This window comes from Gymnoscopelus braueri, assembly GCF_963280865.1.
Source record: "Gymnoscopelus braueri genome assembly, chromosome: 14".
Lineage (NCBI taxonomy): Eukaryota > Metazoa > Chordata > Actinopteri > Myctophiformes > Myctophidae > Gymnoscopelus > Gymnoscopelus braueri.
The window spans coordinates 24,728,839-24,740,921 of record NC_137619.1 but is presented as its reverse complement, the minus strand read 5'-3'; the positions used below and the strand labels follow the sequence as shown (position 1 = coordinate 24,740,921).

General features: G+C 41.1%; 1 protein-coding gene across 2 annotated transcripts; it reads right to left on the bottom strand.

The window, feature by feature from the left end:
• Window positions 1-1,852: 1,852 nt before the first annotated feature.
• rnf166 (ring finger protein 166) lies at window positions 1,853-11,995 on the bottom strand. Of its 2 annotated transcripts, none has more exons than XM_080449333.1 (7): window positions 11,820-11,995; window positions 11,042-11,284; window positions 7,148-7,304; window positions 6,768-6,880; window positions 5,249-5,363; window positions 4,599-4,706; window positions 1,853-4,253 (listed from the first exon to the last, which is right to left on the bottom strand). In XM_080449333.1, exons 2-7 carry the CDS (start codon window positions 11,230-11,232, stop codon window positions 4,188-4,190), a joined length of 750 nt encoding a protein of 249 aa, XP_080305459.1. In that variant the 5' UTR covers window positions 11,233-11,284; window positions 11,820-11,995; the 3' UTR covers window positions 1,853-4,187. The 2 variants fall into 2 exon arrangements, with proteins under 2 accessions (XP_080305459.1, XP_080305460.1); XM_080449334.1 differs by having other exon boundaries at window positions 11,042-11,280.
• Between the last annotated feature and the right edge of the window lie 88 nt (window positions 11,996-12,083).

Here is a 12,083-nt window from a genome sequence, read left to right as displayed (position 1 = left end):
ATTTAAAAAATATATTAAAAATAAATGAAAAAAGTAATGGAAAATTCATGGCCCCCTCACGCATTAGAGTGTCCTACTAATGTGTGAGGGGGCCTTTATTTTGCCATAACTTCTTTCATTTTTTTTAAATATTTTTTTTTAATGTTTATTTTATGTGAAAGTGAAATATCCCTTTAAGTTATATTGTTTCATATAAGGCCTATTGACATGTCTATTTCTCATAAAAAGTGCTTGTTTGCTGAAAATCACCACCTGGCTTCAGAATGAAATAATGTGGGTAAATTATACATTTCCTGTCAGTCTTCCAGTGTTTTGTTTCTCTAAAAGAAAACATATGATTGAGCCATCTGAAAAACACTCTTCTTCTTCATCACCAGCAGTATCACTGGGCTACTTGGCTTTTTTAAATTTATTGTACAGTAGAATTATACTTTTTACTTGTATGCTTTCAGTGAAACCCCCAAAATTCTATTTTAAACAGTAATTTAACCACTTTAAACCTGGCACCCCAATTTTGGGCATGTCATAATAGAAAATCTTTTGAGAATAGCAGATCAACAAGTGAGATTTATGTTGAAAGAAAAACTTCACACTCGTCACATCAGTAGTGATGGTAAATGGAAGCACTAATGGAGGACCTTCTACCATCCGTCACTGAAAGAATTGGACTTGATTACAAAGGATCAGCTTCTGTCATCCACAAGATCTAACTTGACCAACCATTGTATAAAACTATGTCTGCAGGAATGTGCAGAGCTTGCGACAATCTACCCAGAATACCAAAGGAGTGTGAACATAAAGAATGAAAGAAACATCTATGTAGTTTCCCCCTGCATCCCTAACCCAAAAGGACCACAATGGAAACAAGCCTTCTGGCTTTTTTGTGCTTTTCTCATTTTTAATTCATTTAAAAAAAGTGTCCAATCAACGTTCAATGTGGTTGTGTCCTCTCATTTAAGTGAACCTGGTGTGTGTGTGTGTGTGTGTGTGTGTGTGTGTGTGTGTGTGTGTGTGTGTGTGTGTGTGTGTGTGTGTGTGTGTGTGTGTGTGTGTGTGTGTGTGTGTGTGTGTGTCATCTATCACCTGACAATATCTACTAGATGTGTATTTCAATGTGAATATATTTTTTCAAAGCCGAATGAAAATGTTTCAATCTTTAAAATTTCTTCTCCACCTTTGGAGTTACACCATGGCAAGGTAAATACACAACCCAAACCTTTACCAAAGTGGTATTGCCCTTTAATGTGTTGGATTCATGTTAATTCTCATATATCTAACCACTTAAACCCTCAATACTTAGTTAACTTGATATTTGGCGCTGTACTTGGTCTGCTCTTTTCCTCTTCAGTGTAGAGAAATAAATCGGCAACTTTTGTCAAAAATAGCCGATCTACAAGCTCACAACGCCTCGCAAGCGTAGTTATCTTCGGCTAATGTCCCCCCCCCCCAGAATATGGATGCTAGGGTTGAAGTGGTTATGTAAAAATAGAAAAAAACATTAAAAACAAAACCTGATTTGGCGGCCCCCCCCCCCCTTAGGTCTAGGTATGAGTGTGCTGTACTTTGTACTTCCATGTACTGATGTTCTCATGTCTTACTAAATAAAGTACATCAATCAATCAATGCTAAAGGTCAGGGTAAGGATCTGGGAGGGCAATTAGCCAATGCATCTGTGTGACCTCAAACTCCCAGATGTTAGAGCTTGTAGAAATGTGGTCCCGGTTCAGGAACCGATAATGACTGACAAACACAATAAGTAATTGTTTATAAACAACTTGAAGAAACCACATCAATGAACCCTTCGGTACATTTTGTTGATGTCATTGATGGATTTATTATGGAACATGCTCCGTATGCGCTACATTTCTTGACAGCATTGCCCTCTAGTGGTCATACTAAGTTATACTAGTGTACAAGACATCTTTTAAACCCCGTTTACCAGTGCAACGCAGGTTTTACAGGTTTTAACAGTACCTAAAATGTACACACACAAAGAAACCCACGCATACACATCACACCAGAACTATTTCGATATCTGTGCACAATATGGAAACAAACTTTTTCCAAAAATATATATATATATTTTTTTTTCTTTTATCTTGACAGGTGCATCATAAAAATACTTCTTGTAGTAGGATCTGGGGAAGCAGTAGAGTGGAGGTTAAAACTCAACCCAGCAATTTGATTAGATTTTTTATCTAATATCTAGAGCTAAGTCTTGTAGAAAATAAACTGGCAAGTGCAGGTACTGACAAGCATAAAAAGAGGCTGCTATTCTTTCTGTGGATGACTTGTTATTGTCTCTTACTGGTTGATACTAGTGTAGTGGTTTTGGTATTATAGACCATACTGGTAATGTAATGTGGCAGCTGTGGATATCATGTCCAACCAAACATAAGTCTGTTCACCCCTTCGGGTCATCTGAAATTCTTTTTTCGTGTATCCTCGATAATCCTCCGGCACTCCAATGAACACAATTGGGTTATTGTTTAGAAAGTCGTGGAAGGTGATCTCTGTCGCAGCATTAGTGACTCCTACAGGTTAGTAGCCAGATCAGTAGGGAGCAAAACAGAAAGCATGTTCCTCCATGTGTTACATCCTCCCGGTGAAACTCCTGTCAGGTGAAAAGAAGCAGCAGACGACTCCATGTGTATAAGAGGACACATGTGGTAAGTCTTCTACACCATCCCCAAGACCAACAGTAGGGGTTGACAGAGACAGAGTAACGTCCATACACTTGAAATTAAATGTATTTCTTAACTGTATGAACGTGCCGATTTTCGATCGTAAAATGAAATAAAAATTAAAATCTGACATAACACAGAAACAATGTGTTCTGTATGTCAAGAGCTCACTTGCGCGGTGCTGGAAAAAAACAAATTTTCCTGCTCAGAGAAACCTTTCTGACCCTTTCCAAATGTTAAAATATAATGTATTATAAATATACAGTAGTTGCAAACATTGTTCAGGTTTGCCTTCTCTTCACTGTGTCCCGTGAAGATTCAATGTCAAAACTGGCAAAGACATACACTCACTCCTATTGTTCAAACTGTAAAACAGAACACATTAATGCTGTGCCATCGTTATGGCAGTTTTGTGTGTAGCAGGTTAAATGTGGTGCTACCTTTCTGCCCGCCCTCCTATCGCAACGACCACAGACTTGAGAGATATTTGAGACAGTGTCAATTAATGTTTGAGCAGCACTTCCACATCTAGATCCTCATACAGTTGGCCTATCGGCTCAAATCCCACCTTTGATCGCCTCCAGTATCTCTGCTTTACTTTCTGCCTTTCAGCTTCCTAATCATACTAAGAAAATAAGTATGAAATACAACATACATACAAAAGATGAAATCTGCTTCCCTTTTTGTATCTTAGAACCAACATGAAGCCATAACGGCCCTATCACCAATAGTGGCCACGCCAGCCAACTTTTATATGAACCAACTCCTTTGTTGAAACAAACACACAGCTATGCCGTTAACATTATTGGAAGTTTAAGAGAGAAGAAAATGTTCATGAATTTTCAGGATCCTTCATTCTCCCACATGGATGTTTGATTCCTCGGGATGTGTTGTAGCCGCCAATTACATTCCAATTGAAGGCTGTGTTTGAACTCTCTGTGTGGGAGGATTTGATGAGTGGGTAAAAAACAAGAATCACCATGTTTTGTTGATTTACAAAATGGACCAGATACAATACAAGCTCCTCTCCTTGGAGAGAAGCGGATGGCTGAGATGAGAATTTGGACCTTTAAATCACTGGTTCTCTAATTCCTATGTAGTGCCTATGTAATTCATTTTCAATGAGAGGCAGGCGATTATTTGGGACGCGCGGAGAAGTTGAGGGGCGGTGAGGCGAGCGGGCACGGTCTCGTGAACTTCTCGCGCTCATTTGTGCATGGGCGGCAAGAGCTGGATCGTTGTGAGTTTTTTTTTTTTTAGCGTCAACGACCCTAAGTGGGGTGGGTCTCCTTGGGGGGGGGGAGCCCAACCACTGCTCTATATGGATGACGTCAGGACAGGGCAAATTCAACACTGGTTCAAACGTGTGTTTGTCGGCAAGAGATGGTTGGGGCAATTAACGAAAGCCTTACAGGAAGAGCCACGGGGGAAACAAAGATGGCGGTAAGCAGGGGGGAGTACTAGTATGATGGCCGGAGGATGTAGGAAGGACTGATGATGCTGTCAGTTTTCAGCCAGGGAAAGTGCCAGAGCTGCCTGCAGGGCTGCTTCCTCATCAATACTATAGTCCTGTAAATACAAAAGCAACACCACATACAAACCTATTATTAGTCAAACCATGGACAAATGCAGAGTTTGAAAGGGAATTCCATCCACATTTGACCTGTACCTTATTTTTCTATTTGATCTCTAAGGTTGCAAAAGAGAAGAAAAAAAGCTCCAGGTCGAATTTGGACAGAATTCAATAAACATTGGAACAGAAAAATTACATTTCTGTGTGCCTTTTAGGCTTTGTAAACAGAAATTGCTCAGGGCAGATATAAAAAGTAACTTAAATATACAATGCCATTGTTTTATACAACAAGGCACTAGCCTGCATGCTGTACATGCAGTGTACACACACGCTCCACTCACCACAAAGGTGTCATAGGAGAACTTATGTCTGTGTAGGAGATGCTGGAGGAAGTTGGAACTCTTATAGCTGGGGTCTCCCCATGGCATCGCTGAGCACACAGGGCACACCTGGCAACACACACACACACACACACACACACACACACACACACACACACACACACACACACACACACACACACACACACACACACACACACACACACACACACACACACACACACACACACACACACACACACACACACACACACACACACACACACACACACACACACACACACACACACACACACACACACACACACACGTTGTATCTGTGAGTGCTACTACCACAAACCTTTGGATGGTGAGTCTTTTCAAACAGATATTTGCGATGCATTTGTTGTATAGCTGTGACCTGACTGCAATTACATTTAGACAGTTACAATTTAGATACTCATGCAGAGTGACTTGTCCTCCGTATTTTAACCAAATGACAGAAATTGTTGCGTTTCATCATGGCATCAGCGGGACTGTTTCTATTCGCTCTGTGCATTTTTCTCTTCTATGCTTCTGAACTGTGGAAGCAAAATAGTGGTGTCTGGCTCCAGCACAAAAATCATAATATCTGGCCCTTTTATCATGTCATATACAGCATTTAGTCTTACCACTTTATTAGCGTCATTGCGGTGGCTGTCCATACAGTGTTTCACCAACTCCTGCTGGTCTAAGTTTTTGGACCCACAGAATGGGCACGCAAATGTTGACCGGTTTGGGATATTGCTGCAGAGGCAAGAACACCATGGTTAAACATAAGCTTTGAAGTGCTAATTGAGCATTTCTACTTTTTTGCTTTTTGCATGATCCACTGATGAAGTATTTCTCCATAATTTTAACACATGCATGCACGCACAGACACACAGTATTAGGGTTAGGCCCTAACCCTACTAACCCTAGCCCTAACCCAACTTAACCAGGAATTTCAAATTGATTCTTTGCTCCATGTTTGTGCCACCTCCAGTTGCGTGACAGAGAGTAACAGCAGTGTAATTACACAACAGCCTGGAACAGAAGCACAGAGTGAGAGAAGTGAACAATATTAGAGCAAGTGGTGAAAACAGGGAATTAAGTGTATACTCATACTCCATTAGCATGAGCGAGGCTACCACAGTCCTGTTACTTTTCTGACACACCTCATATAATTCATTAGAATGAGCTCAGTGGGAAAGAAACAAACAAAAAAGTCACATGATTTCAGTCGTTTTTGGGGCATTTTAAGAGTTTTAAGCATTTTGATTATCGCAATAATATCTTGCCATGACATTTTCGTATCATCCCATCTCTAGCTGTGATGCTGGTTATAAGTGAATATCAGCTCAGTGGTGGAAGAAAAAAAGAAGACTGTGGCAGACTTTTCTATAGTTTTGCATTGAGCAATGTGCCCTCAACCTCAAGTGTTATTTTGATGTATAGTTCACACTCTGGACTTGCCTTAGATCTTCTGTCTGCCTTACTCTGGAGTGGAGGAGTAAAGTACTGTACAGTATCCCCCTTTGTGTCCATTTATTAGGTTGCCAATTCTAAATTCCATAAAACTGATGCTGTCCCAGGGTTGAGTGATAAAAACAAATGTGAAATGAAGGGGTGAATCACCCCTTCAGATCATGTTAAAGCTGTATTTGTCACAGTAGGATCTTTTCTTAAGTGATATTTCATTCACGTATCATGAACACCAGTATCGTGTGTCGAACTGAATCATGAGCCGAGTGTATTGTGGCATCCCTGAGGTTCCTTACTCACCATCAAAATGTGTGTTGTTTCAGCCCAGAATTAGCCTGTTTTTCATTTCGGCAGTAAGACCTCTCTTCAGGTATTTCAGGGAATGCCATTTTAAGAACAATTTTGTGTGCATGCAGTCTCCCAGGCCTCTAGCACAATTCTAACGTGCGTGTGTGTGTGTGTGTGTGTGTGTGTGTGTGTGTGTGTGTGTGTGTGTGTGTGTGTGTGTGTGTGTGTGTGTGTGTGTGTGTGTCCAGAATTAGCCTGTTTTTCATTTCGGTAGTAAGACCTCTCTTCAGGTATTTCAGGGAATGCCATTTTAAGAACAATTTTGTGTGCATGCAGTCTCCCAGGCCTCTAGCACAATTCTAACGTGTGTGTGTGTGTGTGTGTGTATCTGAGTGGTACCTAGGGATGGGTTGTGATGTGGGTACAACAGGAACAAACTTGGGACAGTTGGCCATCTGCTCCTGAACCTTAGAACAGGAAGCAATGTGAGACCTCATCTTCACCAGAGCAACCTACACACACAGGACGAAACAGACAGAGACCAAAAAGAGATAAATTGAAAGAAATAATGAAAGATACCAAGGAATGTTAAAATTAAGGGACAGAAAGTGAGCGAGAGAAAATCACTTTCAGTGTGGCTCTCCTGGAGAGCAGAGTTTAGATCCCATTGCCCGAGGAGACGGGTCCGCGATCCAATAACTCAACAGATTAAAATTCATATGTCACTCGTTACGATAACGAATGTCTGAGTTGATAATGGTGTATGTGTGTGTACCTACCTTTTTGCTACACCCCCGACAGGGGGCTTTGTGTGAGGTCAGCTGTTTTTCAACACTGGATGACCTGTCTACCTTCTTGGGGTCGAAGGGCACTCGACAGAGAGGGCAAAGAGGAGAGGTCACCTGAAGACATGGCTGCAGACACTCTCCACAGAACCTAAGGAAGGAGATGAAAACAGAGGAAACAGTGAAATATGAACACTTGTCACAATCTCATGTGAGCCTAGCTGTATGAATGCTTTGATTGATTGACATTTTTATTAGTCAAAAAGAATGTAAAAACTTTTGACTAAAAGGTCCGTCCAAATGCCATGGATTAATTGGAAGCTTAGTACACTCCTTTGTCTTTTAAGTCATTAGTGTTTCATTATACTGTATGTCCTACTTAGGGGAAATATTATCCAAGGCAACATACAAGAGTGTTCAGTTCTTCAGCTCTTCTTATACGCTTAGTATTACACGCTAGTAGCCTGTCTAGAATCGTGGCTAATACAAACTAATTACTACTAGGCCGATGCCCGTTGGGAACACATGCCCCTGTTATGCAACATATCCATTTTAAGTCAGAGAACCCGTTCTGTACCTGTTGTCAGAGTACTTGGAGCAGTACCCATAATCATAGTAATAATCAGTACTATGACTTCATATTGATGACATCAGAGATATCCATATTTGGGTACTCTGTGATACACGTGCCGAGTTTGAAGTCGATCAGTTGGGCGGTTGTTGAGATACGCAAAGGACAAATATGCACACGCGCAGATTGCATGCATCTATAGTCAACTAGGTCGATGCCCATTGGGAACGATTCCCGTTGGGCATAACCTGTCTGGTTATGCAATGCCCATTGACAGAGTACTTATGCATTATCCATACTGTAATACTCAGGCCAGGCTAACAAGTCTATGGCATCAGTACTATGACATCATATTAATGACATCAGGGATCTCCATATATGGCATAAAAGGGACACTGAGAAACAGAGAAACAGAGACAGAAAGACAGAGATCTCCATATATGCCTATATATATTGGTGGCATATATGGGCATATCGGTCGGATCGGTGGTTCTGGACGACCAATCCAATCGACTTCACGCCAAGCACACCCCTTCGGGTCCTCTGCGATCCGCAGACAGAGTTTGAAGTCGATCGGTTAGCCGTTTCTCGATTTACGCAAAGGACAGGTACACATGCACACTCACGCATGCAGAGATTTGCATAATTTATAATACACAATTTCTACAACAACCAGTTGGTGTGTTCTTCCATCATCAAAAAAATGTACAAAGACAGGACCAATGAAAAACACTTCATTTTATCTATAAAACTAAAAATTGTCTATATACACGAATCCACGGAGCGCTGCCCTGCGCGCAGCCATTGCTGCGGTGTCAACTCTCCGCGGACGCGACACCGCAGCAATGGCCGCCTACAGGCAGCTACAGGCAGCGCGTCTGTGGATTCGTCTATAGCCTGTATTATGCTGTGTTCACACCAGCAGCTACAAAGATATAGGCTACCATTATTTTTCAACCGAAGCCAGCGACCAGCGAAAGTTGAGCTGGTTTCAAGTTCTTTCAGCTACAAAGCTACAAATATGCTGTGTAGCTTTGTATCTTTTGTGTCTGCCAGCGTGGACACAGCATTAGCAGGTGAACACAATAAAATAAATAATAAAATGTATTTTATTTGTAACACTTTATACTTGACACAAATCTCGTCAAAGTGCTACATGGCATAAAAGGTCAAGAAGAGATAAAAACATTTAAAACAATGAAATGAATCAAATTAAAAAAGGTACTCCCAGAAGGCTTTGGGTTGGTATATCTCCCCTAATTCAACACATTTTGTGTGCGAATGCCCCCAAAAAAGAAAAGAGAAAATTGCAATACTCTAAATTCAAACACTCCTACTACAGCTCCTGAAGGGGACTTTAAAAAATCCCTCCCCAACTTCCCCTCCCCCTCCCAACCCCCCCCCCCCCCATATCTATTAATATCTCACATATTTATATGAAGCCAAATCAAACCCCGCATGACATGGTGCGTGAACCAAACAAAGCCATGCCGTACTACCCTGTGTTCCAGCTTGCAGAATGATAGCAGTGTTGTCAAACACATCTCATCGGCCCTCTGTCAACATCAGCTGTTTTCCTTTTAAAAAGGAACAGTGCAAGGGTCAGCTCAGGACCATAGCCCAGGACTCATTTGCTTTTTCGCTTTATGCAAAAAAGAAATCGCACCTAATGCATAGATAAGCTTAAGGATGTACCAATGAATTGGCCAACAATCCGTTTTGGCAATAATTGTACAAAATGATATAACAAAAAATATTTTAACTATCATCACTGATGCAGTATCTGTAGTTTTAAGATTATTTTAGGCAGGTTTTCTTTATTTAGACAAGACCATGTAGACACAGGACACTGAGGTTGGAGATGGGGAAGCATTTGTCACACAGGTAAGCTAGCATTGAACTTGGCGATGTTGCGACTATACACTCGAAATGCTGGAATGTGTCTGGTTGAGCAAAATGTTGATAGTCAGGGGACAAGAGCAAGAATGTCTATTTGCAGGTTAAATTGCACGTATAGTAGAGGTTGCGCCCTTCCACTGAGGACAGCAATTTGAATGGCAAGCCAAAAAAGACACATTTTGAAGTTAGTTGACAAAACAGTCTTCACTTGACAAAACAAAACTAGAACAGCCCGCCAATAGTTGCTAGATTGTTTGAATTGGCTGACTTTGGCAGCTATTCTGTTGGGGCAGTGTGATTTTTTTTTTGCTAGACAGTGCGGGTGCTGGCTTATTGACACGCACTTGTTATTTCATCTTTTTATCAGTAAGGAGGACAGTGTAGGTTGCACAATGGAGCTTTAAACTTGTAAACGCTGTATGTGGACCTTTCACAACACATGGCAAAACTTTTTTTAATGAGTCCAGTTGCAGCAAGGCTAATTGAATTTTGGCCATGTCAAACTTTAAATAATATAAATAAATAGGCACACTTTTGCATTTGAATCTATCTATCTAGACATTCCACTTCTAAAAGCCTGAGTTCAGAGTTCTTCTCAAACCAAGCTTCCTTTGTCTCTAATTTTCTTTTTAGAAATACCCCCATGGCAAGCTGATGATCCCTTCTTCAAAAGCAAAACAAGTCACTGGCTGAATTCATTGTGATGGCACTGACTGTCATGTCATCATCGCATGTCTACCCTTACTAAAAACGAGATCTGAAACAATATATAAATTGCACCAGACTGAACTTACACACCATAGACAACCTGAAACAGAGCTCAACCCTAAACGCACCAGTGCCATACACAGCAGAATCCTGTTTAATGTATCAGTTTGTAACTGTAGTGTATGTTTGTACAAAGGTATTGTGTATAACCAAATGGACCCTGGTTGCATTTACTGTCAAGAGTTACATGAACAGCAGTAGAAGATGTGTATTAGGCCTGTCACAATTATTACATAATTGTCTAATCGCAACAATTTGCGTAATTGCAATTATTTTTGCATAATCGTCATAATCGTTTACATCGTTTGATATATTTCCAAACATTTTAAAAAAGTAGTGGAAATAGCAGATCTACAAGCTCGTTGTGAGCTTAGATTGGCCATTTCCAAGTTTTTTTTGCTTAAGTATAAAGTTATAAAATATGTCAGTCATTTCTTTGTATATTTAGCTTATTTATTGTCACATCTGCCCTGTGCAACTTCAACGCCTAAAAAGGCCAAACATAAATGTAATTTTTATTCATAATGTGCTCCAGTGTTCAACGACAAAAACACAATTGAATCGTCAAGTGTGACAATCAATCGTCACGTAAAATGTCATGATTGTGACAGTGACAGCCCTAGTGTGTATGTATCTGTACATCACCGTACGTGTGTGCACAGCTGTGGATTTGGACGGGCTTGTGGTACACCTCCAGGCAGATGGGGCAGGAGAACTGGCTCTCTAGGCTCTCTGCTGCGGCCGACGCCGTGGCGGCCCCGCCGCTGGGCTGCTGCTGCTGCTGTCGGAGGAGCTGCTGGGCGCCGCTAGCCGACACAAAGCTCCGGAACATCGCCATCATGGATGGATGGATGGATGGATGGAGCCCCGATGCGATGCGCAGGATCTGCTGCCTTTTGTTGCCCAAAAGGAAACAAGTCAGCGTTGCCAGATTAGGCGTGAGAAATAAGAAACCAGGTCTATGAAAACAAGCCCCAAAAGAAGCGACTATATATATACAGGCCACATATATGAGCACTTTAAACCTATATGCATTGGCTATTTGAAAATAGCCGATCTACAAGCTCACAACGCGTGGCGATGTGAGCATGTAGATCTGCTATTTTCGTATTCTCAAACAAATCTTGAAAAACAAAAATCTTCGAAATATTTTAACATCACAAATCTGGTACGGGGGTCCCTGGACAAATACATGATATTAATTTGGGGGTCCTTGACATGATAATGTTTGAGAACCACTGGTTTAAACAACATTTAGGAAACAAACCCCAAATAAGCAACTACACTTTAGAGACAAAAAAAACGCAACCCGCAACTATCAATATGTATAAGCAACTTTACAGAAAAACAAGCCCAAAGTTGCATATAATAAGCGGACATGGCAACACTGAAACAAGCTGGTACACCTATTGGTGAAGCCTAACCTACCTATCTAACGCTCGCCTAGTGCGTCATTATCCGTCCACAAGTTGGATCAGATTCTGTCGTATTATAAACATAATATGGTTGTTGTTGAACGACGAAACATTAAAATTATCTGCCATAAAACTCAGCATATCTCTGTGTAGGTCGGCTGCTGTAAAGAAGGAGGACACGCCGGAGAAGTAAACATTGGAAACGGGAGCAATGATGCCAGGTTTTGTGAGAGAAATAAGCAACCCGGTCTATGAAAAGAAGCGACAAAACACATGA